Source organism: Theropithecus gelada, chromosome 10, assembly GCF_003255815.1.
Source record: "Theropithecus gelada isolate Dixy chromosome 10, Tgel_1.0, whole genome shotgun sequence".
NCBI classification, from domain to species: domain Eukaryota; kingdom Metazoa; phylum Chordata; class Mammalia; order Primates; family Cercopithecidae; genus Theropithecus; species Theropithecus gelada.
Genome location: NC_037678.1, coordinates 61,162,308 through 61,188,441, shown reverse-complemented (window position 1 = coordinate 61,188,441; position 26,134 = coordinate 61,162,308). Strand labels below are relative to the sequence as shown.

General features: G+C 38.8%; 1 protein-coding gene across 1 annotated transcript in view; it reads right to left on the bottom strand.

The window, feature by feature from the left end:
* CHD6 (chromodomain helicase DNA binding protein 6) overlaps window positions 1-26,134 on the bottom strand; it is a 214,427-nt gene that overhangs the window by 73,428 nt on the left and 114,865 nt on the right. The window contains exons 8-17 of the mRNA XM_025399445.1: window positions 25,731-25,848; window positions 21,578-21,664; window positions 21,258-21,392; window positions 19,424-19,545; window positions 17,565-17,808; window positions 16,226-16,402; window positions 15,467-15,610; window positions 12,164-12,419; window positions 11,126-11,336; window positions 1,225-1,420 (exon numbers count right to left, since the gene is read on the bottom strand). Of these exons, the coding sequence (XP_025255230.1) occupies window positions 1,225-1,420; window positions 11,126-11,336; window positions 12,164-12,419; window positions 15,467-15,610; window positions 16,226-16,402; window positions 17,565-17,808; window positions 19,424-19,545; window positions 21,258-21,392; window positions 21,578-21,664; window positions 25,731-25,848 (1,690 nt within the window). The remainder of the gene's footprint in view (window positions 1-1,224; window positions 1,421-11,125; window positions 11,337-12,163; window positions 12,420-15,466; window positions 15,611-16,225; window positions 16,403-17,564; window positions 17,809-19,423; window positions 19,546-21,257; window positions 21,393-21,577; window positions 21,665-25,730; window positions 25,849-26,134) is intronic.

Sequence of the window (26,134 nt, the reverse complement as noted above, 5' to 3'; positions counted from 1 at the left end):
AGGCCCTTGTAATCCCAGCTACTCAGGAGGCTGAGGCAAGAGAATCGCTTGAACCTGGGAGGCAGAGGCTGCAGTGAGCTGAGATCGTGGCACTGCATTCTACTCTGGGGGAATAGAGCGAGACTCTGTCTCAAAAAAAAAAAAAAAAAAAAAAAGAGAGAGAAAGAAAAACACAAAGTAGCAACTCTGTAGGAGTGGGTGGGTAGAGAAGAAGCCCAGATACCCATTGGCTTAGTGCCCTCTTCCCTGCATCTCTTCTCTTGCAGTATCCCCTAGAGTACCTCTTGAATCCTGTCAAACAGCAGGCTCCAAACTTCTTTTGATCAATCACCTGTATTATGAAAACGGTTTTGAGCCACCCACCCACCGTCTTCACCACATACCCATAATCATCCTAGTATTAGTAAATATCTCAAGATATATAAAATATACACTTTAGATGAAGTTCATCATCAATGATATTGACTGTAAATCTATATTCCAAATAGTCTTACTGACAAGTTAGAATCCTTTTTGGCTGACTTCACATCCCATATAGTTAAAATGCCATTGTTTTTACTTTGATACAGGGTTGATGAAGAACTCCAAACAGGACCCTGCCATTTTCTTGCTTGTTTATGTTAGCTTTTAAAAAATGTATCAACTCCAATCTTTGCAGTAATCTTTTAAAGCCACAGGTTATTTAGTTTGGCTAAAACCAGAAAATAGAATCCATAAAGCCACTTAACTGGACACATATACACTCTAACGTGTTGCACTGTGTGGAGAGCAAAGGAACTAGTGAGGCTGTCCCTGTTGCCCCTGCCACGCCATGGAACTTCCCCACCCCTCTGGGTTAACTCGTTTACTGTACATGAAACATGACCGTCTTAACCAACAAACTGAGTGAAAATGCCCGAATCATCTACATATCAAGAATTAGAGAATTAGTCAAGCTTAATATCTTTATTTCTGATAATAATAAAGTAGTTCTAGTCTGTATCTGGAGGCTACCACTGTCAAACATCATTTGATTTAATGGAAAGAACCACACTCTCTAATTAGTCGGAAGGGTTGACATTTACTTTTCATTCAGTTTCACCCCCTGACCAAGGCCCTAAGCCTGTCATCCAGCTGACACCACAGCATTAAGCATCATGGATGCTCTGTAGCCAAGCCAGGCCCTATCATGATGTTCTGGGATCCAGGGCAGCTAAGGTAAAGAGCAATCATCCTAGTGGTTACCTGCAAGTCATTTTGTGGGTTCCAGTCAGAATCAAATATGATGCAGGTATCAGCAGCTGTGAGATTGATCCCCAGGCCTCCCGCTCTGGTGCACAGAAGAAAGACAAAGCGGTCTGAATCTGGCTTACAGAACCGGTCGATGGCTGCCTGGCGCAGGTTTCCCCGTACTCGCCCATCAATTCGCTCATAGGTGTATCTGAGGGGACCCAAATGAACGAAAGCCCAGGCGTTAATCATGACTTCAATGGAGAACAGCACAAAATGCAGGAAGCTGTTGACTGATGGCCTTAAATCCCTCACTTCTAAATTTGGACTAAATGACAGCAGTCTAGAAGGAATCCCGCCCCCTACATATGCAGCAGGGCACTTAAAACTGTATTGCAAAATGTCCCCCTCTCAAAACAAAACAAAAAACCAAAACAAAGCAAAAAAACCCAGCTGTAAACTAAGGACTAGAGGAATTAAATCATAAAATACTGATCCCCATAGCCCAAGCAACTTACTCTCTCAAGTATTTCCCAGTTTATACTTGTACTAAATCTAATCATAAGACCAGGAAAAACAAACAAAAGCCTTTCCCATCTACTTTGAGTAGTGCTCATAAAAAGGACTGAGTTCTCATCAGTTTCCAGCTACTTTAGGGTAAACCAGAAATGGTAAGATTACACTGTGAGGCAGTCCTTTTATGCCATTTCTAGCCTACCAAGCTCCTCAAAGCTTTGGAGGTACACAGCAAAACCTCCAAGTTTATAGCTGAAACCAAGGTCTTCCGGGCAGTATATTGCCAAGTATAAATCACAGGAAAGGAAAGGTTTTTGCGGTGTGTGTGTGGGGTAGGGGTGAAGGAACTGATGAATAGTAAGAGGAAAATAAAGTAAGAAAGTAAAGCTGAATATCATTGAGAAGGTATACACCTGTGTGGAAAATCAAGAAACAGGGGTGGAGTGCATGGTAGAGGTAAGGGTAAAAGGAAAGAGAATAAGAAATGAAACTGCTAAGGGAACATATTACTCATGTCCATCTAGAGGGAAAACAGAAGGGACCTTTATGTTGGAGATCATGGGATTAACATAGAATATAGCAGCAATCTGGACAGCTGCTGGGCGTCTTATTCTTTTCTTATTTACCCCTGACAACATATGAATTAACAAGGGGAATGTTACTTTGGGCCCAATTTTGACCTATAAACCTGAACTGGTTAGTGAAGTAGAAGTAATAGGAAACTTGTGAGAAAAGAACCAAATCATCCCAAACCGACAACAGCCAAGATCATGAATCCTGGCAAAATCCTATCAGCAGACAAGAATTTGGGAAATCAGATCTCTAAAACTTACATAAATAAGCAGTAAGAAAATAAGGATAGATAGCCTAGGGGTAGATAATTCTGTGTGAGGATGGCTTTGGAAAACTAAATCTGGCAATATGATCTTGACTTCCTTGAAGAAAAGAAAAAACCATGTAAAGAAACCACCCAAGGAAATGCACATGAAGAAACCTGACCAACTCAGACTTATAAGGGACATGTATAAAGTAAAGAAACAAGTCTGAAAATGCTGTCTCCCTTTTACAAAGCCACAATACAACCATACCTAAAATTAAGGGTACAATTTTTGTTTCGTCTTTATTTAAAATTATAATACACTCAAGAATAATAAATGAGAACTTCAGCAGGAAATGAAATGGGTGGTGGTGATAGGATTTCATGAAGGCAGACTAAAAGGATTTTGTGTCATAGACAAAGGCTAAGGATTAGATGTCTGAATTCTATAGATTAAATTATCACCATTATTCATAACGACCACAATAATAATATTAGCAGCAAGTTCTTAAGTGTCAGTTCTGTGCCAAACCCTGTGGTACATGCTTGGTATACACCATTACATTTAATTCTCACAATAATCCTATGAGGTAGTTTCTATTATCATCCTCATTTTACACTGACAAAAACCTAAAAACAGAACAAAACAAAAATTTATACAAGTAAAATATCTTGCTCAGTCCTCCAGCTGGTTCAGCTAAACTCACATCCATTTGACTTATAGCTTTCACACTGTACCTTACATTTCAATGCATTAGGACAGAAAGGTTTTCCTGAGAATACATAAGGGACACTAGTAAACTTTGGAAGCTTGTAACTCTAACAGGAGGTGGAAACACAAACTATAACTGGTATCAAAACGTTTTTGATAAATCAATGCTCAGAGGATCTGTAACAGTCACAGAAGTTTAGCCATGTATGTGATGCAATAGAGGAAGCACAATACTTGGAGTCAAAAACCGGGTTGAGATTCAATTAAAGAACAGCCATTTACCCTCCTCCACCCTCCACCACCATCACACATATGAATGATTAATGCTGCAGGGACAGACTCCATGCTCTTTGAAAAGACACCCCTAGTCATCAGATAAGAGTTAGATACCACATGGATCACAGTGAGGCTGGGAATTAGCACAGCCTTAAGGGGGAGGGGAAATCAATAGACAGTGATGATATAGCTCAGCCATTACCTAGGGAAAACGTTCCCATAAAATTAGATAAGTGTTTTTCTGTATTATAATGTAACAACACTTTCAGAACTTTTAGAACAAGATGAACAGAATAATTCTCTATCACTTGTTTAGTTTTCAGGGAGTGCTCTCAAAGAACGCAAAACTTAAAAAAAAAATTGAATTACTTGAGCTCCTCCCTCACTTCTGAGCCAGATCCTCTGGCCATGCCCTCATTCCTATATCAGAGTCTGGCATGAAATCATACGGGAACAAAATCAAACTGACAGCTGGAGAGGCAAAGAGGCTCAAGAACAAAGAAAACCTTGAGGGCAAATAAGTCTGAATGAAGAAATCAGACATCATAAAATTTTCCACACTGAACTTCAGCACAGCAATTAAGTCTCTGCGACAACTGTATTTTTAAGAAGATCCCTAGGAGCTGATATGGTTCAAACTGTAATTCTGAGTCACTATCAAATACTATCAAATATCAACAAGCAGCAGGTGGCACTCTGGAAAAAACCTCTATGTGACTGGCCAGAGCAGACTGGTAGGGAGTGGAGTGACATGTTTTTGGCACAAGAAATGTTGACTTTAGAAAGGCCTGAAGGGAAATGAACAACTTTCTGGTCTCCCAGCGATAATCAACTGGAAAACATGAAGAATTAATTTTAAAAAAGGAAAAAAAAAAAAAAACCCAACACAAAAAACCACTCACAACAGTTACAAGCATATAAAATACTTAGGATTTAATTCAGTAAGAAATATGAAGCAATGGTAACATAACACTAAGGGGCTATGCTTTGTTCACCATTATGACTGTAAGTTCTAGCACAATGCAGACACTTTATAAATATTTACTGAGACAACAGTGTATACGAAGGACCCAAGTGTAGTGAAAAGCATGTTCTTTGATTTTGCAAAGATGTCTGAAGAAAAAAAAAGCTAAAAAAATCCCAACACATGAATATATGTATATATAAACATGTAAATGTGTATGTATGTATACATACATCTATACATACACATTTTTCTGGAGTTAGGGGCTGGAGCAGACAGAGACAGATAAATAAGTCAGGTATGGTGGCTCACTCTTGTAACCCCAGCAGTTTGGGAGGTCAAGGCGGGAGGATCACTTGAGGCCAGGAGTTCAAGAGCAGCCTGGCCAACATAGTGGAACTTCGCCTCTACAAAAAAGAAAGAAAAATTAGACAGGCATGGTGGCCAATGTGTCTATCATCCTAGCTACTCAGGAGGAGCAGGTCGGAGAATTACTTGAACCCATGAGTTCAAGGTTGCAGTGAGCTATGATCATGCCACTACACTCCAGCTTGTGAGACACAGCAAGACCCTATCTCTAAATATAAATAAATAAATAAATAATTCTGAAGTTAATCTGGAATACTAAATGTGCAAAGGAATAAAACTACTGATCAAAAGAATAGAAAGGCTAGACATATATCCAGTATATATAATATCTCCCTATATTTCATAGAATTTTATGAGTGAGGGAAAGACTATTTTAATAAAGAGAAAATTAGAAGATTCAATATATTTGGAAATAAACGAAAATCAGACTTCGAGTATATGCCATTTACCAAAATTACAGAAGGGCTAAAGACTTAAATGAAAAAAGAAAATATCAAATAATCTAGTTAAAGATTATGAATTAACATACACATTTAATTCTTTGATCTCTCCAAACCTCTAGTAAAATGACAGTAAAGGATTTTTTTAAAAAGGTATAATCCCTTCCCCAAATAAATACACCAAAAGAACAGAAGTGATAAAATTCTGGAATCTGGAAAGTCGTATTTGATTTGAAGAAGGCAGAATCCCAGGCAAGACACAACCTAATTTAATAGTGCAGAACATCTGATGGGATCAAACATTGGTGGCACTAGGTTCCCCTGAAAGCAGCAACACAAAGAGTCTAAAAACAGGGAAACTGGTGGAATATTTGCTGAAGTATTTACTTAGCCTCTAGATCACCTACCCCCGCCTTGAAGAGGGTAAAATAAAAGATCTTGATCCTCTCTACTCTAGAAGATACTAACCACAGTTAAAAGTGAATGTGCCATGCTGAAAAGGGGAAGAGAGACAGAAATAGTGAGGGTCCTTACTCTTTCTCACCCCTCCCCCACAATTAGCTCTAAATACAGTCAAGTTTCCACCTATAGGCAAGGGAGAGTAAGAGGCACAGGACCTCAAAATGCTGATACAGGAGGGTCCCCAATGAAAATGGTCCAGCCAGATGCACAGTGCTCACATATGGAAAGTGAAGTGCACAGTCAACAAGCCTTGCTCACATACTCAGAGCTTCTGGTTGGCTCCACAGTGCCCCCCATCTTGATGGCCTAAGATATCAGACATGAGGCTGATACGAAACACACAGCCCCTGCTTCTGGTAAGGAGGGGCAATGTCCTAACACACCAACCCTCTAGCAAATGACAAATTCTGGACAAACTATAAAAACCAAAATGAATGAACAGAAAAACCTGAGGGCACTGGCGAGTTAACAAAAGCAGACAGATCTTGGAGAAGAATAGAAATTTGTGGTTTCAGCTAGAGGAGAGGCCACAATTATGGTGGCAAGATGTTGATCAGCTGTAACTGATAAAAGTTGTTGTCTTTCTGACACACATGAGGGGAAGATGCCTGGGGCAACTAAGACTGCCAGAGAGTGAGAGGGGATCCCCAGAAAGCAGAGAAATAGAGATGGGAGCTCCAAACTCTGGGTATAAACTCTGCCTAAGTTTGTGGCTGACTTCTGACTCACACTTGCTCGGGGCTGACTGTGGTAGTCTGAAATGGGAACTACTGTCTACCGGAGACATTGACAGAGTTTGCACTTCGAGGATAACCTAGTTAGCTGCTTCCAAATAAAACCCATCAACATCTTCAGAGCACTGTAACAGAATCCTCAAGCTCTAGAACATACTATTCACTAGGTCTAGGGAAAAACTCAGTTATTCTCATTCTCAAGGGAATAGACAACAGATGTCAACGTCAAACCTACAATGTTATAATTCAGACAAGAACTTTAAAGCTGCTATTATGCTTATGCTTAATGAAGTCAAGGAATGTTAAGTCATGAATAAAAAGATAAGAAAACTCAGCAGAGAAACAAAGCGTTAATAAACATAGAACTAAATGGAAATTTTAGAACTAATAAATAAATAAAGCATAGAGTGTGCTTAATAAGCATGATGGAGATGATAAAGAAAAGAGTCAGTGAACTTGAAGATAGATAGAGAGAAAAAGGATTTTTAAAAAACAGAGCCCATGGACTTGTGGGGAATATCTCAAGGTCAAATAAACAGGTAATTAGTTTCATAAATAACCAAGAGAATGGGGCAAAAACAAAAAGAAATTGAAGAAATAGTGATCAAAAGCTTCTCAAATTTGATGAAAGACATACATTTACAAATTCAAGAAGCTCAGTAAGCAGGATGAATCCCAATGATCACAGTTAAACTGCTGAAAACCAAAAATTAAAAGAAAATCTTAGAAGTAGCCAGAATAAGTCAATGTATTGCACACAGGGAGCAGCAACGTGAACGACTGCAGAACTTCTCATAAGAAATCACAGGGGCCAGGGCACAGTGGACTAACACTGTAAAGAGCTGGAGGGGGAAGAAAAGGAAAAAAACATGAAAGACAGATATAAACAAATGGGAAAAAATATGACTTGGAGAAAACAGATGAAGATAAAAAAATTCTATCATGATTAGCCTTAGAAAGACCGGAGAAGACACTGTCCTTGTGAAATAATGGTGCTATTAAAAATAGAAAAATTACAAAAAATGTTCTGTGAAATTAAAAAATATAATTATAGTGAAAGATAAAGTCAAGAAAATTCCCCAGCATGTGAACTTAGATTTCAGATGGGAAAGATCTTTTTAGTATCCAGCACCAATGAAGCAATTCATTTTAAAATTTCACAGGACTGGGGACAAAGAGAATACATAAAAACTTCTAAAAAGAACAAACATAACACATAGACAGACTAATAATTCTAAGGGCTTTGAACTTCTCAATGGTAACCCTGGAGGCTAGAAGACAGTGGATTAACACCTTCAAAATTCTGCAGGGAAATGATTTACAACCTAGAATCTCAAATCCTGCGAAAAGATTCCTTAAGAATGAGAGCAGAGTAAAACAGTTTCAGACAATGTCTCAAAATTTACTTATCATTCACCCTTTCTCAGGAGCTCCTGGAAGAGGTGCTCCAACATGGAATCCACCAACAAGAAGATCTGATTTAAGAGGAAAAAAAAGAAAGCTGTCAGCATGAGAAACAAGGCAGATCACAGCTGACAACTGTGTACTCTGTGGGGAACAGCAACAGGCCAGGCAGGAGCAGGTCAGGAGGCCCCAGAAGATATGGCCTAGAGAAGAGGAAACTGATGTGTTGGAACATAACCAGAGGGGATTTAGACAACCAGGGTAAAGTTTGCTGCTGAATTATAATAGGTGTATAGAAAAATAAGCAATCAAAAAGATAATTTTTAGTTTCAAAGAAAATAAAAACTGTACAAGAATGAAAATTAAACAGCACATGACATAGCTCAGCTGTAATTTCACATTTTCATAAGTCATAATAAACAACAAATATTAACCTAACTCCAAGTATTATGTGGCATACTGGGAAGATGAGAGGACAGGGAGTTGTATACATGATGGTATGAGGAGCAGTGAAAGAAGCCTAAACATTCATCTTCCACAGTGAGAACAGATCATACCTACAACTGAAAAAACCAAGATATTACAACTAATAGCATTATTTAGATACAGCTATAAATACCAAAAGAAATAGCATAAAGAGTTGAAAGTAAATGCTTCTGGGATATGAGAAACTGGGGGAAGGTGGAGGGTGAATCAGCACATAATTTTTCATAAGTGTAATAGAATGACATGGCTTTTCAAATCATGTGCATGTACAACTTTAATGAAAATAAAAACTAAACTAAAAAGAGAAAGACAATGATAATATTAAGGCCAGAAGAACCCTGTTGAATGCAACTTGGGTGAAGAAGCCATAAACATGAAAAGAAGGGCTGGGTATGGTGGTGTATGCCTATAATTCAGCTACTCAGCAGGCTGAGATGGGAGGACCACTTGAGCCCAGGAGTTTGAGGCCGCAGTGATTGACCCACTGTACTTCATCATCTTAGGTGACAGAGCGAGACATTGTCTCAGAAAAAGAAAAAGTATATATATATAAAAACATACTTCAGAATATTTATATGGGTCTCACGATTAAGATGAGAGAGAAGTCTTTTAAAGCACATTAATTTAAGCTTAGGTTTAGGCCTAAAAAAGGATTTAAAGTTGTTTTAAGACAAAGATTTGACTACTATAAAATTTAGGACATCAAAAAATAAAACAAATGAAAACCCATACTCATAAATAAAATTAAAGAACAAAAACAACACTGGGGAAAGTTTTTGCAACATGTTCTCAAGTAAACAAATAATTCTTATAAATTAATAAACAAAAAGTCAAAGACCAAGAGAAAAATGCAGGAAAAACATCAATCCACAAAAATGAAATACGAATAACTAATAAATATGAAAAAAATACTCATTCTCATTAGTAATCACAATTACAAATTAAAGAGATCATAATTTTGAAATACTGAATTAGCAAAGATTAAGAAGTAAAAACAATATTGATCAGAATATGAAAAAAAGCATTCTCATACGATATTTCAGAAATGAATATAAATAAAACACTCTTAACTAGAGGGCATTTTCTAAACACTGAGTGTATCAAATGTTTTAAAAAATGTGCACTGACATTTATCCTAAAGAAATAACTGGAAACATTCATAACTACTTAAAAGGGATATTCATTTATAGAGTCCCTTAAAATGCTGAAAAATTGGAAATGTTTAAAATAGAATATCATGTAGATCATTCAAATTTTGTTGTAGAAAAACAAAAAAATTTCATAATATATTAAATAAAAAATGACTTACAAAGTACAATGTAGAACAGCACTGCAATTCAAACAATAAAGCTAAACATATTTATGCAGAAAGAACAGACTGAAAAGACAACCCTCAAGATGAATGGGGAATTGTGCAGGTGGTAGTGTTACATGTTTCCACATTTTCAAGAGAAGCTATAATCTTAAGTAATTTGAACACAAAATGAGCAATAAATAATAAAGAGAAAATAGCATAAAAGAGAGCTAAAGACTTCTGTACTTACCAAAAGTCTGTTATATACACTATTACTCATTTTGGGGGGTTCTTTTTAAAAAATCTGCAAACTAATAGTTGTACATATTTTAAAGAGTAAGATAATATAAGAAGCAAGTGCTCTGGCAATGGGCTCCTAATCTACAGTGAATTCAAAGCTACAAAACTGCTTTACAAGTTTTGATTTATTCATGTAATACAAGTTTCAAGAATCCTTTACATAGAAATCTCTCCTATACAGCTCTGATGAATTATTTTATTGTCTAATCAGACTTTGAAGAATTATGTTATATTCAATGTCAGCATAGCCATAGTTTAATTTGTCATTTCTTTTAATCCTCTTGCTATAAAGTACATGTACAAGGGCAAACAGAATGTTAAAGAATAAGAACATCTGTTAAGACACCCGAGATTTGCTATGAAAACAAGATTTTCTTTAGACTTAGCAATGCCTAGGCTACCAGTTTCTATGACCTTGGAAGTCTTTTATCATTAAGAATGCATTTTTAAAAACTCATTTATCATCTTCAGATCACTGATGTGTCACAATGACTGAAAATCTAAGGTAATACATGTGAGGTAACAAATGTAGTTCCCATACAGAATCCAAATAACCCACACAGCACCACAGACTTTTTATTTGCATGAGGAATGGAACTTAGATTCAAGGAATTATAAGAGTATGAACAAGAAAATAAATTGGGATGCCATAGCCAGTGCATCATAAAACCTTAGAGGGTTTGCTGAGAAAGGACATAAAATATCCCCAAATTCCTTCTCTGTGAGTTGCCAGTTTATGCTCTTTTAGAAATTTGATATAGTGATGATTTCCAGGATATATTTCTTTCACCATTATTAAGCAACAAAAATGTAAATACATGATTTTCCTAGACTTCTCTAATGTTATTTGGATTGTTTCCTCCAACTAAAGTGAATATAAATAAATATGTGGAATTTTTTTTTTAAGCAAAGCAAGAACTCTACATCATAGGTCATGAAATTTACTCTTGACAGTTAAACTTGGGTCCATTTGGTCATAAAATTTAACTCTGAATTTCAGTCAGTCTTTAAAAGGAGATTCCTTTTCTCCATTTTTGAATGTCTTCTTGTGTTTAAACAACATTTTTGAATGGATCAAAAAAAAATATCAAAGAAAAGGAACTGTCCCAGTGTTGAATACAGGGCTTTGACACAAGTCTCACCTTCTCTGGATGAGGTAATCTTCCAGGATGTCGAGGCAACGCACCATCTGGGAGAAGATGAGTACCTTGTGGCCACCCGCAATCAGCTTAGGGAGTAGTTTATCAATCAGCACAAGCTTCCCTGCTGCCTGAATCATGGCCTGCAGCTGAAAGTCAGGGGCATCAGGGCTGTGGGTTTTTCGGAAATCTTCTAGAATTTTCTCCTCTGCTCCTGAAAAGGAATGGAACAAAACTATTCCCTGGACAGAATATAAGGATAAAGGTTGTACTCTGCTTTACAGATCCTGGGAAAAATGAAGTGAATTCTTAGGTCCTAGACCAGCAGTTTAGTGAGGAGATGCTGGGTGCACATTGGTCTGTCCCTTCAGCAGAGGGCTCTGCAGTGGCAGCAGGAGAGAACGCGGGTGCTCCACTCTCCTGGGAAGTCTCACCAAGTAGAGTGAGGATCTGAGATACCAAGTCCTAAGCTGACTCACCCAAGAAACCTTCCCAGACAAGAAGGACTTTCACACCTCTTGACATCACAGACTAAAAGATAATCCAAGCCACATTGTGATTTTAAAATTTCTCAAAAAGTTTCATTGTAAAAAAAAAAAAATCCTCCCAACATTTTCTCTAACTAGTTTGGTTAACTGTTAATTTGTCTGCAGAGAGTTTTAATGTCATTGCAGCATTTTCACTGATTCAGCTAAGTAACACATTTTCCTGTCCCCAAGTAGAAAGTGTGTGCCAGACTTTGAACAAATAAAGGGCAGCAAACTGGTGAGTGATATCCCTTTCCTACCCAGCAGAGTACATGCTGTGCGGCAGCGTGTTGGCAGAAGTTAAGTTCAAACCTTGGCTCTTGGTCCTTAGTAGCTATACTGCTTAGGCAAATCCATCAAGCTCTCTGAATCTCAGTTTTATACTCTGTAAAAAGGTGAGAATGCATACATGCTAGCAGATAATGAAAATTCAATACATGAGTTATTTGATTATCATTAGCTTCTGGCAGAGGCCATGGCAGTCCTGAGTAACTTCACAGTGCCCCTGACTCACCATTGATCAGGTAGGGATGGTTACAGCACTTCCTCAGCTCCATCATGGTGTTGATGAGATTGGGCATGTTGTGCTGATTTGCCCCCTTGGTCAGGAAGGAAAAGTTCTTCTCGAGGATGGCACGGTAGTACTTTTTCTGGATATTGGTTAGTTCCACCTCAATGATCGTCTCTTGTTTGGGAGCAAGGTTCTTTTCCACATCATCTTTCAGCCGTCGAAGCATCATTGGTTTTAGGATAGACTGCAGTTTCTTTACCTGTCCAGGGAAATGAGACCTATTTACCTACCTCAATCCTGATTTAATGATTACTGGGGTATTTCAACCTTCACTCTTATTTCTTGAACATTTACGCATAGTACTGTGGTAGTAGACTAATAGAAAGATCACGATTGACCCCTGAAAATGGGGCTTATAATAGTACTGAAAGGGAATTAGGGATATGATTTAATTTACAAGCAATTACTGAGAATCTAGTGGCAATCTCAGAAGATAAAAAGGGAGAAAGGTATAAAAGAGCACTTATTCTCTAGGATGGAGAAAACACGTCTCTCTGTCATTCTTTCTCTAATACACACACCACATGCACAGTAATTACCTGAAGAATATTTTAAATTATGTTAGAAGGTATGAGTGATATATTAATAAAGAAACTTAGACGCTGAGAGAACGGAGTAAGTAGAGATGATCTGGTAAAGAATTCCTCCTATACCTTTTAAGTAACAAAAGCAGCATACATGTTTGGGTGTAGCAGTATGTAAAGAATTAATGTTATAGGTGACATCTGTTCTATCATGGAATCTGTCACATCAGGGGCACTTTAAGTCTGATGGTGTTCTTTGCTACAACTTGTCTGTTCTTCCCCTAAAAGCACAGGCCTGGACAGCAGATCTTTATGCAACTGACTGCACCAGCAAGGTAATGTTCCCCCTCCCAGTGAGACAATGACAGACTAAGGGATTCAAAGTCCAAGAACCTGAGTTAACCTGGAGCTAAAACATGATACCGGTAAGATTAACTCTGGCGGAAAAACAAAATAAGGGAAGATGAAAGTGCAAAAGAAATCAAGTTTCAAGTCAGAAACGGCTGTTCAAAAATTTTAAAAGGGGTACACTCTGCATAAATAAGTTGTGTGCTGCAGGACTGCTTCCTGAAGAAATACAAAGTGATTTACAGAGAGTGATTCAGAAGAGTTACTTACAAAAGCAGATTTTAGACAATGATGAACATGCTTTATTTTGGAAACAGATGCTTTCCAGAACTTTTATTTACTGTGTTTTAAAATACAGACATCTCATAGAAGCAGAGATTAGAGTGGTGGTTACCAGGGACTGGGGGGTGGGGCGGGGTAGGGAGGTATTGTTCAAAAGATAGAAAATTTTAGTTAGATAGGTGGAGTAAGTTCAAGAGATCTACTGAACAACATGGTGACTACAGTTGATAACAATGTACAGTATTTTTGAAGATTGCTGAGAGTGGATTTTGAATGTTCTCACAAAAAGCATGTGCTAATTAGCTCTGTTTAGCCATTCCACTATGTATACATATTTCAAAACATATTGTACATGATCAATACATATTTTTGTCAATTAAAAATACAGAAAGCCAAAAAATTTAAAAATAATTATATAAAAATAAATATTAAAGATAAAATATCAAATAAAATATTTGATGTAATTTGTATGGTTTTCTCCTACCTAACTCCAATCTTAAACTTAATCTTTTTATGAGACTTTCATTTTACCAACGAAGGGTACTTAGAAATCTAATCCCCCATGTGGGTAAGGAATTACTATATAAGAACCTAAAGGGAAAAGACTCAGCTAGCTGATTGTTAAAGATAGGGTCAAATGTCAATCTGCCACATGCTGGGTTCAGCTTTTGCCCTTCACTTGGCTCATACCTTGAATCATTTAGAGTTTACTATATGCCAGACATTGTGCTGGTCAATACAACAAACACAACTTGGGAGAAGATGTGGGCCTTGTCCTCAAGGAGATCTTTGTCTAGGAAGAAGAAAAAATGCATACCACAAATTAAGTGCAATGGGAGAAGATGATGCATTTCTAATGGTCCAAAAACGGAGAGAAGATTGGAGCTGGCTTTTGAAAGTCAATAGATACTGCAAATGTAGGAATTAAGTTTTATTATTCACTACTCTGATGCAAGTCTGACTTGCATCAGAAGTAGGAAGAGATTGGAACCCCACAATTTTGACATGTGGGCAAAATTCCCAAATGTTTTCATTCCCCTCATTCTTTGCCCCAACCCACTTACACACCATTGCTGAATTAATTTGGCAGAGCTAATTATGTCATTCCTGTAATAAGGCCTTGCATGGCTTCTCCATTACCTACTAAATTCTTCAAACTACCTTTCAAGATCTTCCCACAATATAACCCTAAAGACTTCTGGCCTTATATTTCCAATTCATTCACTGTTTTCAGCTTAATCACATGTTTCCCCACTAGTGAATAACTACCATGACTCTGATTTTGCTGGTTTTTTTTTTTTTCTATGCAAAGTGGTTACCACCTCTTCTCTCTATACCTGTGAAAACCTGCCCATCCCTCAAGATGCATTTTCAAATTGTACTCTCTCCCTGGAGTCTTTTCTAATTCTCAAATAGATGTGACCTGTCTCTCCTCTGAAGGACCAACTCTATTATTTGTTCTTCTTATGGCACGTAAATTTGTCTGGGTTATTTCTATAATCCCTAGTAGAGATTTCTACTCATATGAAATAAGTATTTATTACTATCAGCTGTTTTTTATTAGCTTTGAGTCCAACAAGGTACACTTGGAACTGGACCTTGAAAACTGCAGAAACGCAGCTGATCTGGACAAAAGAGGACTTATCAACTACTCTAGGTATGTGACTGCCTTCTTTTCCTCACTACCTGTGTATTGTGTTGTACTCAAGAAGATGGGCCTGGGAACGAGCTGCAGATTTTGAAGGGGAAAGGATGAAGGATGAGGGAAGCAGAAGAAAGCACCATACTCCTAAGGCCAGAGCTATAAGCAAAATCAGTGAAGACACAATATGTGAAATTAGTGAAGCAAGGAGGCCCGATAGACCAACATAAGATATTTTGGGTATGGACCCATCTATCCTTTGGGGCAGTAAGAACCGCTAATAATCAGCTTACCCTCCCCAATATAAACAAACACATAAAATAAAGGAGGTAATGCTCATTTTGCCAGGAATGTGACAACTTGCTAAATCCTGGCCCCACAGCATCCTGCTCTTTTCTTGATGAAGATAATGATCACATTGTCTCCTCAATTCTTTGGGTCCCTAATTACCTGTTCCTCTGTTTTCAAATCTCCAAATTCCTCCAAGAAAGCGGTCTCTGAAGGAAACTGTGATGGCTCCAAAAAATTTAGCAAACTGAAGAGCTCCTCCACGGAGTTCTGCAAGGGTGTTCCAGTGAGAAGCACTTTATGTTCCTGCACAAATTAAACACACATGATGAATAGTGCTTGCGCCATCAAAATAGTGCATTTTCGTGGGGAAAATTAAGCCAGGGCATTGAGTGCTCAATTTGGGGCAATTCTGATCTGCTTTAATGAAAAGATAATACACCCTCATAGGCGTACAGTCAATAAACGAATCAACCTTCCTTTCACATCATTGATTCCAGCAGCACTTTCATGTTAATTAAAGCAACTATTCACTCATTCACTAAATATTATTGAGGGCCTCCCCACCAGATACTGGGCACCATGCCAAGGCAGTGATGTTAAAAGGGCATCATCTTTGGTACCAGTTCATTTAGGGGCCTGGAAACAAGCCAAAACACCTTACATTTCCAAGTCACATATTTCATGGTATTTAAGAGTCCTCCTAAGTCTATGGAAATCAATCTGTGGCAAAGGCCATTGTTGACCCAGTTTGTAACAAAAAAAAATCTTGATTCCTATACTCTTGCAGTTATAGAGACCAAAAAAGAACATCTAATGTAAAAGGACCAGGCAGAAATAAGCTACATGCAAAATGGCTAAGGAGTGTTTCCTCCAAGCTGAACAGAATGAACCTGTGTTTATGTAAAGAGCTGCTCTCACCAGGGCCATAAGCTTTAGACCCTCCAGAAGTTTGCAGTTCCTGTTCTTCAATCTGTGGGCTTCATCAATTATCACACAGCTCCAGTGAATCTTCTTCAACTCTGGGCAGTCTGCCAGGATCATCTCAAACGTTGTGATGACGACGTGGAACTTGAAGACTCCTGAAAGGGGGTTCCCCTGAGGATGACACACCCAAAGGCAAAGCTTTACACCACGGCTACAGAATTCTGCTAATACCTGCTGGATGAGAGGAGGTAGCACTACAAATGCTGGGGCCTAGGTGAGAAGACAAGCACTGCTTTTCCTCATGTGAGAAAAGAGAACGAGCTAGTTAGCCAAAAGGCCTCACACACCATCAATGAAACAGAAGCGAGACAACATCTGCCCTCACAAAGGTGAGAAGGATGGGCAATATGGAAGGCACAGCAAGGGAGCATTTTTACTTATTAGCTGCTATGATAAGGAAATCAGATGGGTATCGGTTCACAAGTTCCCAGACAGGAGTCAGTCTAAACCATAGTTTGAATGCCCAAAGGAAACTCTCTGCTATTTTTCAGACTCAATTTCACCTTATAATTTGAGTTCTAGCACAGATTTAAGGTAATGATCCTGATTCACCTACGACAAGTGCTACTAGGCAGGACACAGCTTTGTTGTTCAGCCTATCTTGGTGTTGCCATCACGTTTCAAGAGCAGAGCCGCATCATGTTAGAGCAATTCTTAAATTTCTTCCAAGTGTCTCTGCTGTCTCTGAAACCTCTGGGGAGACCACTGGCTTTCCTCTGATAGAAATCGTTTAATTTTTACCTTAATTATAAAAACCAGTGTGCAGTACAAACACACAACTATATTCAGCTAAGTGATAGCACTTAAAAACTTAAAAAAAGAGAAAATGTTGCTGTTGTGTATTTAATTATTTGAAACCTATTTTCTCTTTATCCTCTCTGTCAAATCTGTTAACCTCCTCTCCAAACTCCCTGGCTGGGAATCCATTCTCTGTAGAGTAATTCGTTTGCTCACTTTCTTCACTGAACACATAACAATTCAGATAAAATCTTCTGCATATAAAAGTAACTTCATAAACCAACAGGTAAGTCAAATTTTCAGTGTCCTAAAAAAGGTACATCTCAAAGTTTAGACAGCATGCCCTACAATCCTGTGTTGTATCATAAATTAAAATGAACTACCAGGGAGAGCAGGAGTCAGCCTTGACAAACATATTACAAAGTCATTCCATATTAACACAAGATGCAGGGCACTGGAACTTCTGAAGTTAAGTGACAGAAAGGCTGCTCCGAGCTTAGGCAGTCCCTGGGTCTCTGATTCACGTGAGGCTCACCTGGGCGTCTCTGTACACCATTTCATATTGCTGGATCATCTGCCTGCTGATCTGGCTGCCGTGGTACACAATGGCATTCATCTCTGTCCATGTCCGGAACTCTCGCTCCCAGTTAGTGATGGTGGAGAGAGGGGCAATAATGAGAAAAGGGCCATGGATTCCTCGCAGAAATATTTCTGAAAGGAATGTGATGGACTGGATGGTTTTCCCTAGGCCCATCTCATCAGCCAAAATACAGTTTTTTCTGCAGAGAGTGAGAAATACAGGTAATTCATTATCAATATAGGAAACTTATAGAGGCTGGTTATAACTTGAAAAGATGCTTCACAAATAGATGTTTACCTATAAGATTATCACTGAAGGCTTTATCATCATTTTACATATTAAACTGAGGTTACTTGTTATTATTATTCATACCTTGCCTACTTCCAAAACAGAACTGTGCTAATTTGGGAGAAAATACAGCCGTGTGTCACTTAAGGATGGGGTCATATTCTGAGAAATGCATCACTGGGTGACTGTGTCATTGTGGGAACATCAGAGAGTGTGCCTACTAAACCTAGATGGTATAGCCTACTACACACCTAGGCTATGTGGTATATAGCCTACGGCTTCTAGGCTATAAGCCTATATAGCATGTCACTGCAGTTAATACTATAGGCAATTGTAACACAATAGTATTTGTGTATCTAAACACAGAAAAGACAAAGTAAAAATAGAGCAAAATATAGATTTAAAATGGTATACCTGGCCAGGCGTGGTGGCTCACACCTGTAATCCCAACATTTTGGGAGGCCAAGGCAGGCAGATCACCTGAGGTCAGAAGTTCGAGACCAGCCTGGCCAACACAGTGAAACCCCATCTCTATTAAAAATACAAAAACTAGCAGGCAAGGTGGCAGGTGTCTGTAATCCCAGCTACTAGGGAGGCAGAGGCAGAAGAATCGTTTGAATCCAGGAGGCAGAGGCTGCAGTGAGCTGAGATCGCACCATTGCACTCCAGCCTGGGTGACAGAGCGAGGCTCTGTTTTGACAAAAATAAAAATAAAAAAATAAAATGGTATACCTAGGTGATAGGTTGATAGCTGTAGCAAACCACCATGGCACACATTTACCTACATAACAAACCTGCCTATCCAGCACATGTACCCTAGAACTAAAGATAAACATTAAAAAACAAAAACAAAAAAGGTATACCTATATAGGGCACTTACCATGAATGGAGCTTACAGGACTGAAAGTTGCTCTGGGTGAATCAGTGAGTGAGTGGTGGGTGATGTGAAGGCCGAGGACATTACTGCACACCACCGTAGACATTATAAATACTGTACACTAAAGCTACACTCAATTTATTTAAAAATATTTTTTCTTCAATAAATTAACCCTAGCTTACTGTAACTTTTTTACTGTATGAACTTTCAATTTTTTTAAAACTTTTTGACTCTTAAGTGTTATTACAAAGAATCAAGAAGTTTTAAAATATTTAAACATTTTTGTATAGCTGTATATTCCCATATATATATATATATATATGTATTTTTTTTTTTGGTTAAGGATTTAGAAATAGAAAACAGCTTTAAAGGATCTTCTGGATTTTGTTTCATCTAGATTGAGCCCAACCTTTTGGTATGGCTGGCCAAAAAAAGGGGCACAAAGTCAATGATGTCATTCCTTTTGGTTGGAGAAACAACTGACAAAAATAAAATTAGTCTTGGATGATTAATGTGCAAAGATTACCACCCTAAATTGATGGCCATGCTGCTCCCTCTCACCAGTCTGCAACTGCGACTCTAGGTTTTCCAGGCTAAGGCAATAATATGCCTCTGGGTACAAACATCTGGGCTGGTTTTGGTTCCGTACCTGTTATACCAGTTAAAAAGAAGCCAGTTCATCCCCTCCAGCTGGTATTCCCGGAGCTGGTTACTGTTCTTATACTCGCGAGATTTCTCGAGTTTCTGCCAGGAGTCTGAAGCAGGCCGCTCCTAGAGAGGAAAGCAAATAGCATAATAGATAGAGAACGATGTTTTAGGAGCATAACATGGATACTAATGAGGACAGTGGTAAATCTCATTGTCCCAAGGCTGGTTTCAAACTATAGTTATTACCTTCTGAGTAATGTATAGGTTGGGGGAACTAAGTAGGAGTCAGGCTGAGAGAATGGGTAGGAATCCTGATTGCTTCTAGATAATAACTTACAATTAGCTTCAGAATGAAACTCTCCCTGTTCTCTGTCTGGTCCGTCACTGCATTATGCCACATACCACAATTAGCCTGGTGCTGTATTTATTTATCCATGTACACACATGCTTCTTCCATTAGACTGTGAGCTCCTGAGGGCAGGGCCTGTACCTTGTTTCTTAACATATCTCACACAAGCATCAACCTATAGCAAATGCTTAACTGATGACTGACAAGTTGAATTAAAAGCAGAAAACAGTATATACAGGAGAAGGTTGAAAGAAAAATAATCAACCATGTAATCAAAGCACTATGAACTATGTAAGTTTCTACACAGTTCTGCATCTCAAGACACCTCTATCTACCTTTCATATGCCAAAAAAACAAAAACGAAACACTGCTCTTGAATGGACTCCTACAGGGACCTAAGTTTAATGTTCTGAGTATCAACCTTCCAGTGATGTAAAAGCAACAAATAATATTAATAAGGAACTAGATAAGAGTTTTTCATATAAAAATGGCAATTTTTCTTTTTTAAACAGAAACTATCATTCCAGCCTACAGCCATATTCTTTAACAACTGATTCTCTTTTCAAGTTAGTTACACCTTAATAAAAGCTCTGGCCCGGGTGTGGTGGCTCACGCCTGTAATCCCAGCAATTTGGGAGGCCAAGACAGGTGGATCACCTGAAGCCAGGAGTTCAAGACAAGCCTAACATGGTGAAACACCATCTCTGCTAAAAACATACAAAAATTAGCCAGGCGTGGTGGCAAGCGCTTATATTCCTAGCTACTTAGGAGGCCAAGGCAAGAGAATTGCTTGAACTCGGGAGACGGAGGTTGCAGTGAGCTAAGATTGTGCCACTGCACTCCAGCAACAGACCAAGACTCCATCTCAAAATAAAAAAATAAATAAAAGTTCTGATCCCAACTCTTCCTCAATTGTTGGATAATTTATATACTTCTCAGGCGCCCTGGGAGATCTTGGCAGTTGAGTGGCAATAATCCAGAATCAGAAAAACAAATAGATTCAATAATGTTTATCAAAAACCTATGTTCTCTCTGTGGGCGTTACAGGGATCTGCAGATAAAGGCAGTTCTTCCGCTTAATAATATTCCAGTTGAGTGAAGAAGGGAAAATCAAAGAAAAGAGGTAGCTGATGAAGAGATAAGAAACAGGAAAGATACTACTGAGCTTCTCTTGCATACCAGCCATTTCTTACAAATTTTATTTTACTGACTCCATATAACAGCCACACACCAAGAATTCTAAGCCAATATCAAAGCTTCTTAAATGTCACATACATCAAAATAGACCTGAGACCTAAAGGTGACCAGGGTGCTGGCAAAGTTCGATCTGGGGAGGAAAACACTGAATTGCGGGTTCAATGACAAGTAACAAAGGTAAAATACCACAGAAACCACTTAGGAACACAGCCACGTGAACTTCCATGATTGCAAAGTTCATAAAATTGCATGTTCTGAGAAGTGTCAGAGAGAGACAAGATTACTTTACCACATGCTTAATTTCAGGGAGAATTTGAAGAGATTCAAATTCTTTAACTTTTGCAGGATCCACATCTTCCTCTAGCTCCCATGTGCTTTCCTCATATGGTAGTGAGCACCACTTCACCAGGTAATGTGTTACCTCCTGGTAGGAAAACAGGAAAGAAACTTAATGTTCTATTAGATTAAAGGAGTCAGTCATATCTGCCAACCTCTGAAAAACCACCCTAAATGACTAGACAGGAATACCATTACGACAAAGGCCACATGTTAAAACAAGTGAAATACGTGGAAAGAAGGGAAGATGCTTTAGGAGAGGCAAATACCCACCTCCCCTGTTTCTGCATCCTTGGTGTGGGCCACCTCCAAGATGCGATCAACTTCTACATAGTCTGGATTGAACAAGTCTTCATCAGGCTAACACAGACAGAGGAGAACAGTTAGGAAGTGTGTCCCCTTCCCTCAAATCCAACACCTAGGGTATTATCTCTAAGTGACCCCTACTCTGGGCCCTATCAATAAACACAAAAAGAAAGGGTTTGCTTAATAATAAAAGTCACAGGCATTTATTCAATGTCTCCAAATCCTGCTCTCCATGACTAAATTTAAAGGATCCAACCATCTTAGAGGCTACACCCTAGCCAGGTAATAATTCCCTGTTGGTCATTATAGCAATGTACAAAAATCAGCAGAAGGGTTCCCTTTTCCTTACTGGTCCTTATTTCAAACATAGTCCTTGGCAACTAGGAATTACGGTTTCTTTTTCTTCTTCTTTTTTTTTGAGACAGAGTCTCGCTCTTGTCGCCCAGGCTAGAGTGCAGTGGCCGGATCTCAGCTCACTGCAAGCTCTGCCTCCCGGGTTTACGCCATTCTCCTGCCTCAGCCTCCCGAGTAGCTGGGACTGCAGGCGCCCGCCACCTCGCCTGGCTAGTTTTTTTTTGTATTTTTTAGTAGAGACGGGGTTTCACTGTGTTAGCCAGGATGGTCTCGATCTCCTGACCTCGTGATCCGCCCGTCTTGGCCTCTCAAAGTGCTGGGATTACAGGCTTGAGCCACCGCGCCCAGCCTCTTTTTCTTCTTAATAACAACAATAGCTAACATTGGAAGGGGGCATGAGGGAAGCTTCCTGGGTGCTGACAATGTTCTATTTGCTGATCTAGGTAGTAGTTACATAAATGTGTTTACATTGTAAAAATTCATGGAGATGTACACTTTATCTTTATGCACATTATGCTTCAAAAAATGCTTACCTACAAAACAACAAGAACATACAGAAATATTTAATGTATGTCCAAAGTAATGCTAAGCACTTTCATTTAAGCTCCAAAACTACCTCACGGAGTAGGTACTATAATTACCTTACAGATTAGGAAACCGACTCAGAGATATTAAGTAGTGCGACCAAGTTCATGGAGCTTTGTTACCTGGACCGTTCACCCAGGTCTTTCTTACCCAGAAGCCGAAGTCCTCCTCCAGGAGTGCTGGAGAGCTCTTACTGACACTTAGGCTGAAAGGCACTTTTAGGGCTATCTAGTTTCATCGTCTAATCAATGCAGGCTACTTTTTACAACATCCCTGGCAAACCTCTCAGATTCAATTATTCCCAATTAAGAAATTTACTACCCTCCAAGACCTGATTCACTGTCGAAACAGCTTTATCTCTACCTCTTTAGTAGTAGTATCATGATCTTTATCATTAGTAAATTATAACTTAACTTCCTTCCTTATAACTGTTGCTCATTGGTGTGAACTGCTTCCTCTAGAGCAGCAATAAGTAATTTGATTCTTTCCTCTCTGTTTAGGCTCTTCAGCAATCTCCTCCCTATTTGGGTTAAAAAAAAACCCCGTTTGTTCAACAGTTCTTCATATACCATTTCCATCTTAACGATACGAAAAGCTAATATTTATGGAATAGTGCCTATGAGCTAAACACTGCTATAAACATTGTGTCCTTTATTATTAATAACAGTCAAGATACAGAAACAACCTAAGTGTCCATCAAGGGATGAATGGATAAAGAAAGTGGGATGTATATATCCACACAACAGAATATCATTCAGCTTTAAAAAAGAAGGAAATTCCGGCCGGGCGCGGTGGCTCACGCCTGTAATCCCAGTACTTTGAGAGGCTGAGGTGGGCAGATCATGAGGCCAGGAGATCGAGACCATCCTGGCTAACACAGTGAAACCCTGTCTCTGCTAAAAATACAAAAATTAGCCGGGTGTGGTGGCGGGCGCCTGTAGTCCCAGCTACTCGGGAGGCTGAGACAGGAGAATGGTGTGAACCCGGGAGGCGGAGCTTGCAGTGAGCCGAGATCGTGCCACTGCACTCCAGCCTGGGCGATGAGCAAGACTCCATCTCAAAAAAAAAAAAAAGAAGGAAATCCCATCATTTGCAACAACATGGATGAACCTGGAGGATGTTATACAAAGTAAAATAAAAATGACACACAAAAACAAAGATAAGTGTTATGATCTCACTTATATGTGGAACATAAAATAATCAAACTCGTAGAAGCAGAGAGTAAAATGGAGGTTGCCAGGGATGAAAGGGAGGGGTAAATGGGGAGGAAGACACCGGTCAAAGGGTATAAAATTTCAGTTATTCAGGATGAATAAATTCTGGAGACCTAATGTATAGAATGGTGATGACAGTTAAAAATACTGTATTATACATTTGAAATTTTCTAAGAGGATAAATCTTAAGTGTTCTCACCCTAAGGTGGGAAAAAAGAAAGAAAAAAATCCCCTAACTATGTGAGGTGATGGATATGCTCACTAGCTGGACTATAGTGATTATTTTACAATGTACACATATATTAAAACATCAAGTTGTATACCTTAAATATACATGTCAATTATACTCCAATAAAGCTGAAAATGGCAAGAAAATTATCACCTAATCCTTGCAGGTACTCTGTGAGGCTGATTCTATCAGGAGTCCTGCCTTTTTCCTATGATACTGAGTTTGAAGGAGCTTATGCCACGGCCTGAGGCCACCCAGATGTGTGTGAGGGTGGGCTGGGAGGGGCAGTTTGACTGCAGAGCCCAGGCTCTTAGCATTGTGCAGTCCGCTCTCCACCTATGCCCCATTCCCACCGTGACAGTCCTCTTGCAGCTGCCCTCAGGTTTTGCAAAGTCCCTCGCTGAATCCTGGTACCCAAATGAACCTAACATTTAGGAATGAAAAGAGCCTGGTACAGCAGGACTGTTCTATTGGTGCAGTCCAGGATTAGTAGGATTAGTTTACTTTTTAAGCAGCCACTTCCTACTCTTGACACACAATAAATGTGTAGTTACTTAAACTGGCAATGTCTTTTCTCCCTAGAACTGCTACCCAGTCATTTTCCTCACTTCAAAACTAGAAAGATTCCAAGAACAATGTAGGATATTACATTTATTCCTACATTTATTCATCCTAGCCTGTCCAGGCAAACCCAGGCTGATTCTGTCATTTATCCTCCCAGTATTGGGTCTGCTTAGGACGTCTCCTGGGTCTTCAGGAGTTAGGATTTAGTCAGGAGTCTACGTCTGTGCATGTGGGAAGTTGCAGGCTCTTGGAGCCTGAGTTTCCCCGACGTATGCTTTAGCTACCTCATAAAGCAGCTGGAAATAATGGATATAAAGCTCTACTCAAAACTAAGTTACTATTTATATCACAAAAATATTTACCCAAGTTACTAATAAATATGTTGAATAGGTCAAGACCAAAGGCAGTGTTATAGGAACTACTCTTCAGTATTATTCCTCCTTAATTTCATGTGTTCCAATATTCTCAAGAGCCTTTCCTTTCCACAAAAATATGAACTCTTGTTGCATTATTTCTATATACCCCAGCACAGTTTCCTCTATTCTCAGCCAAGGAAAAACCACTGCTTTAGGAATAGATCAGAAAACAGACACAAAGGGCTATGTAGGCTATATTATAGGGTTTAGACTTTATTCCAAGAATAACACATTAAGGTTAAGGTTTGTGGCATTTTCTGATATATAGCACTTACAGATTTGTTTAATATTAAAATCCATCAGTCCTTCCTCTTGCTGTAGGTACAATATTTAGAAATTCCCAAGTTTACATAAATAAAATTGTTTACTTTCTCACACTTTTAGATTTTTTTTTTTTTTTTTTTTTACATTCAAATTTTAGGACCTTCTGAAATGTCCTTTTTGGGTTGTGGGGGGTTGAGGGAGCAGGGATGAAAGAATTGTGTGCATATTCCTCTCACTCTAGCTATTTATTAGTATTCACACCAAGATGCATGCTCTTATGACTTGTCAGTTTATAAGGTTTGATCCTGAACTTTGGTGGATACTTCTCTTTGACTTGAATCTAGACTAGTTTTGTTGCAAATCAGCACACATTTATCAATTTGACTTGAGTAACAGATCTGTATAGGACTTTAACTTGGACTCAGAAACATAAACACAGTATTTACTGCTGCAAGAAAAGCAGCAGTCAAATGAGTCAGTAAATATTGCTTCACCTCCGTAAAAATGTGCTTCATCTGGGCTTGTTTATTCCTAAATCGCTTGATCTTCTGTGCGATGCGAGGATCCTTTTCGAGCTCTTCCATTGTGGCCCATTTACAATGTAAGTAGGAACTATCCAAAGACATACAAATTGTCAGGCAAGCACATAACTAGCAAATGATTGAGCTTTAAGGTGTTCAATAAACAGGGTGACCATCTAACACAGAAATAGTAAAATGGTTTATTGTGCAACTGCTGCAGATTGGGCTTAGAAAGACCTTCCTCTTAAGGGCAACAACAGAAAACAAAACAAAATGGAGTAATTCCAAGCAACTGATCTCTCTGCAGCTTCTAGAGAAACTGGCCAAGAACAGAGGCAGTGCAGGTGTGGGCAGGTTATCATTAACACACGTTAGTG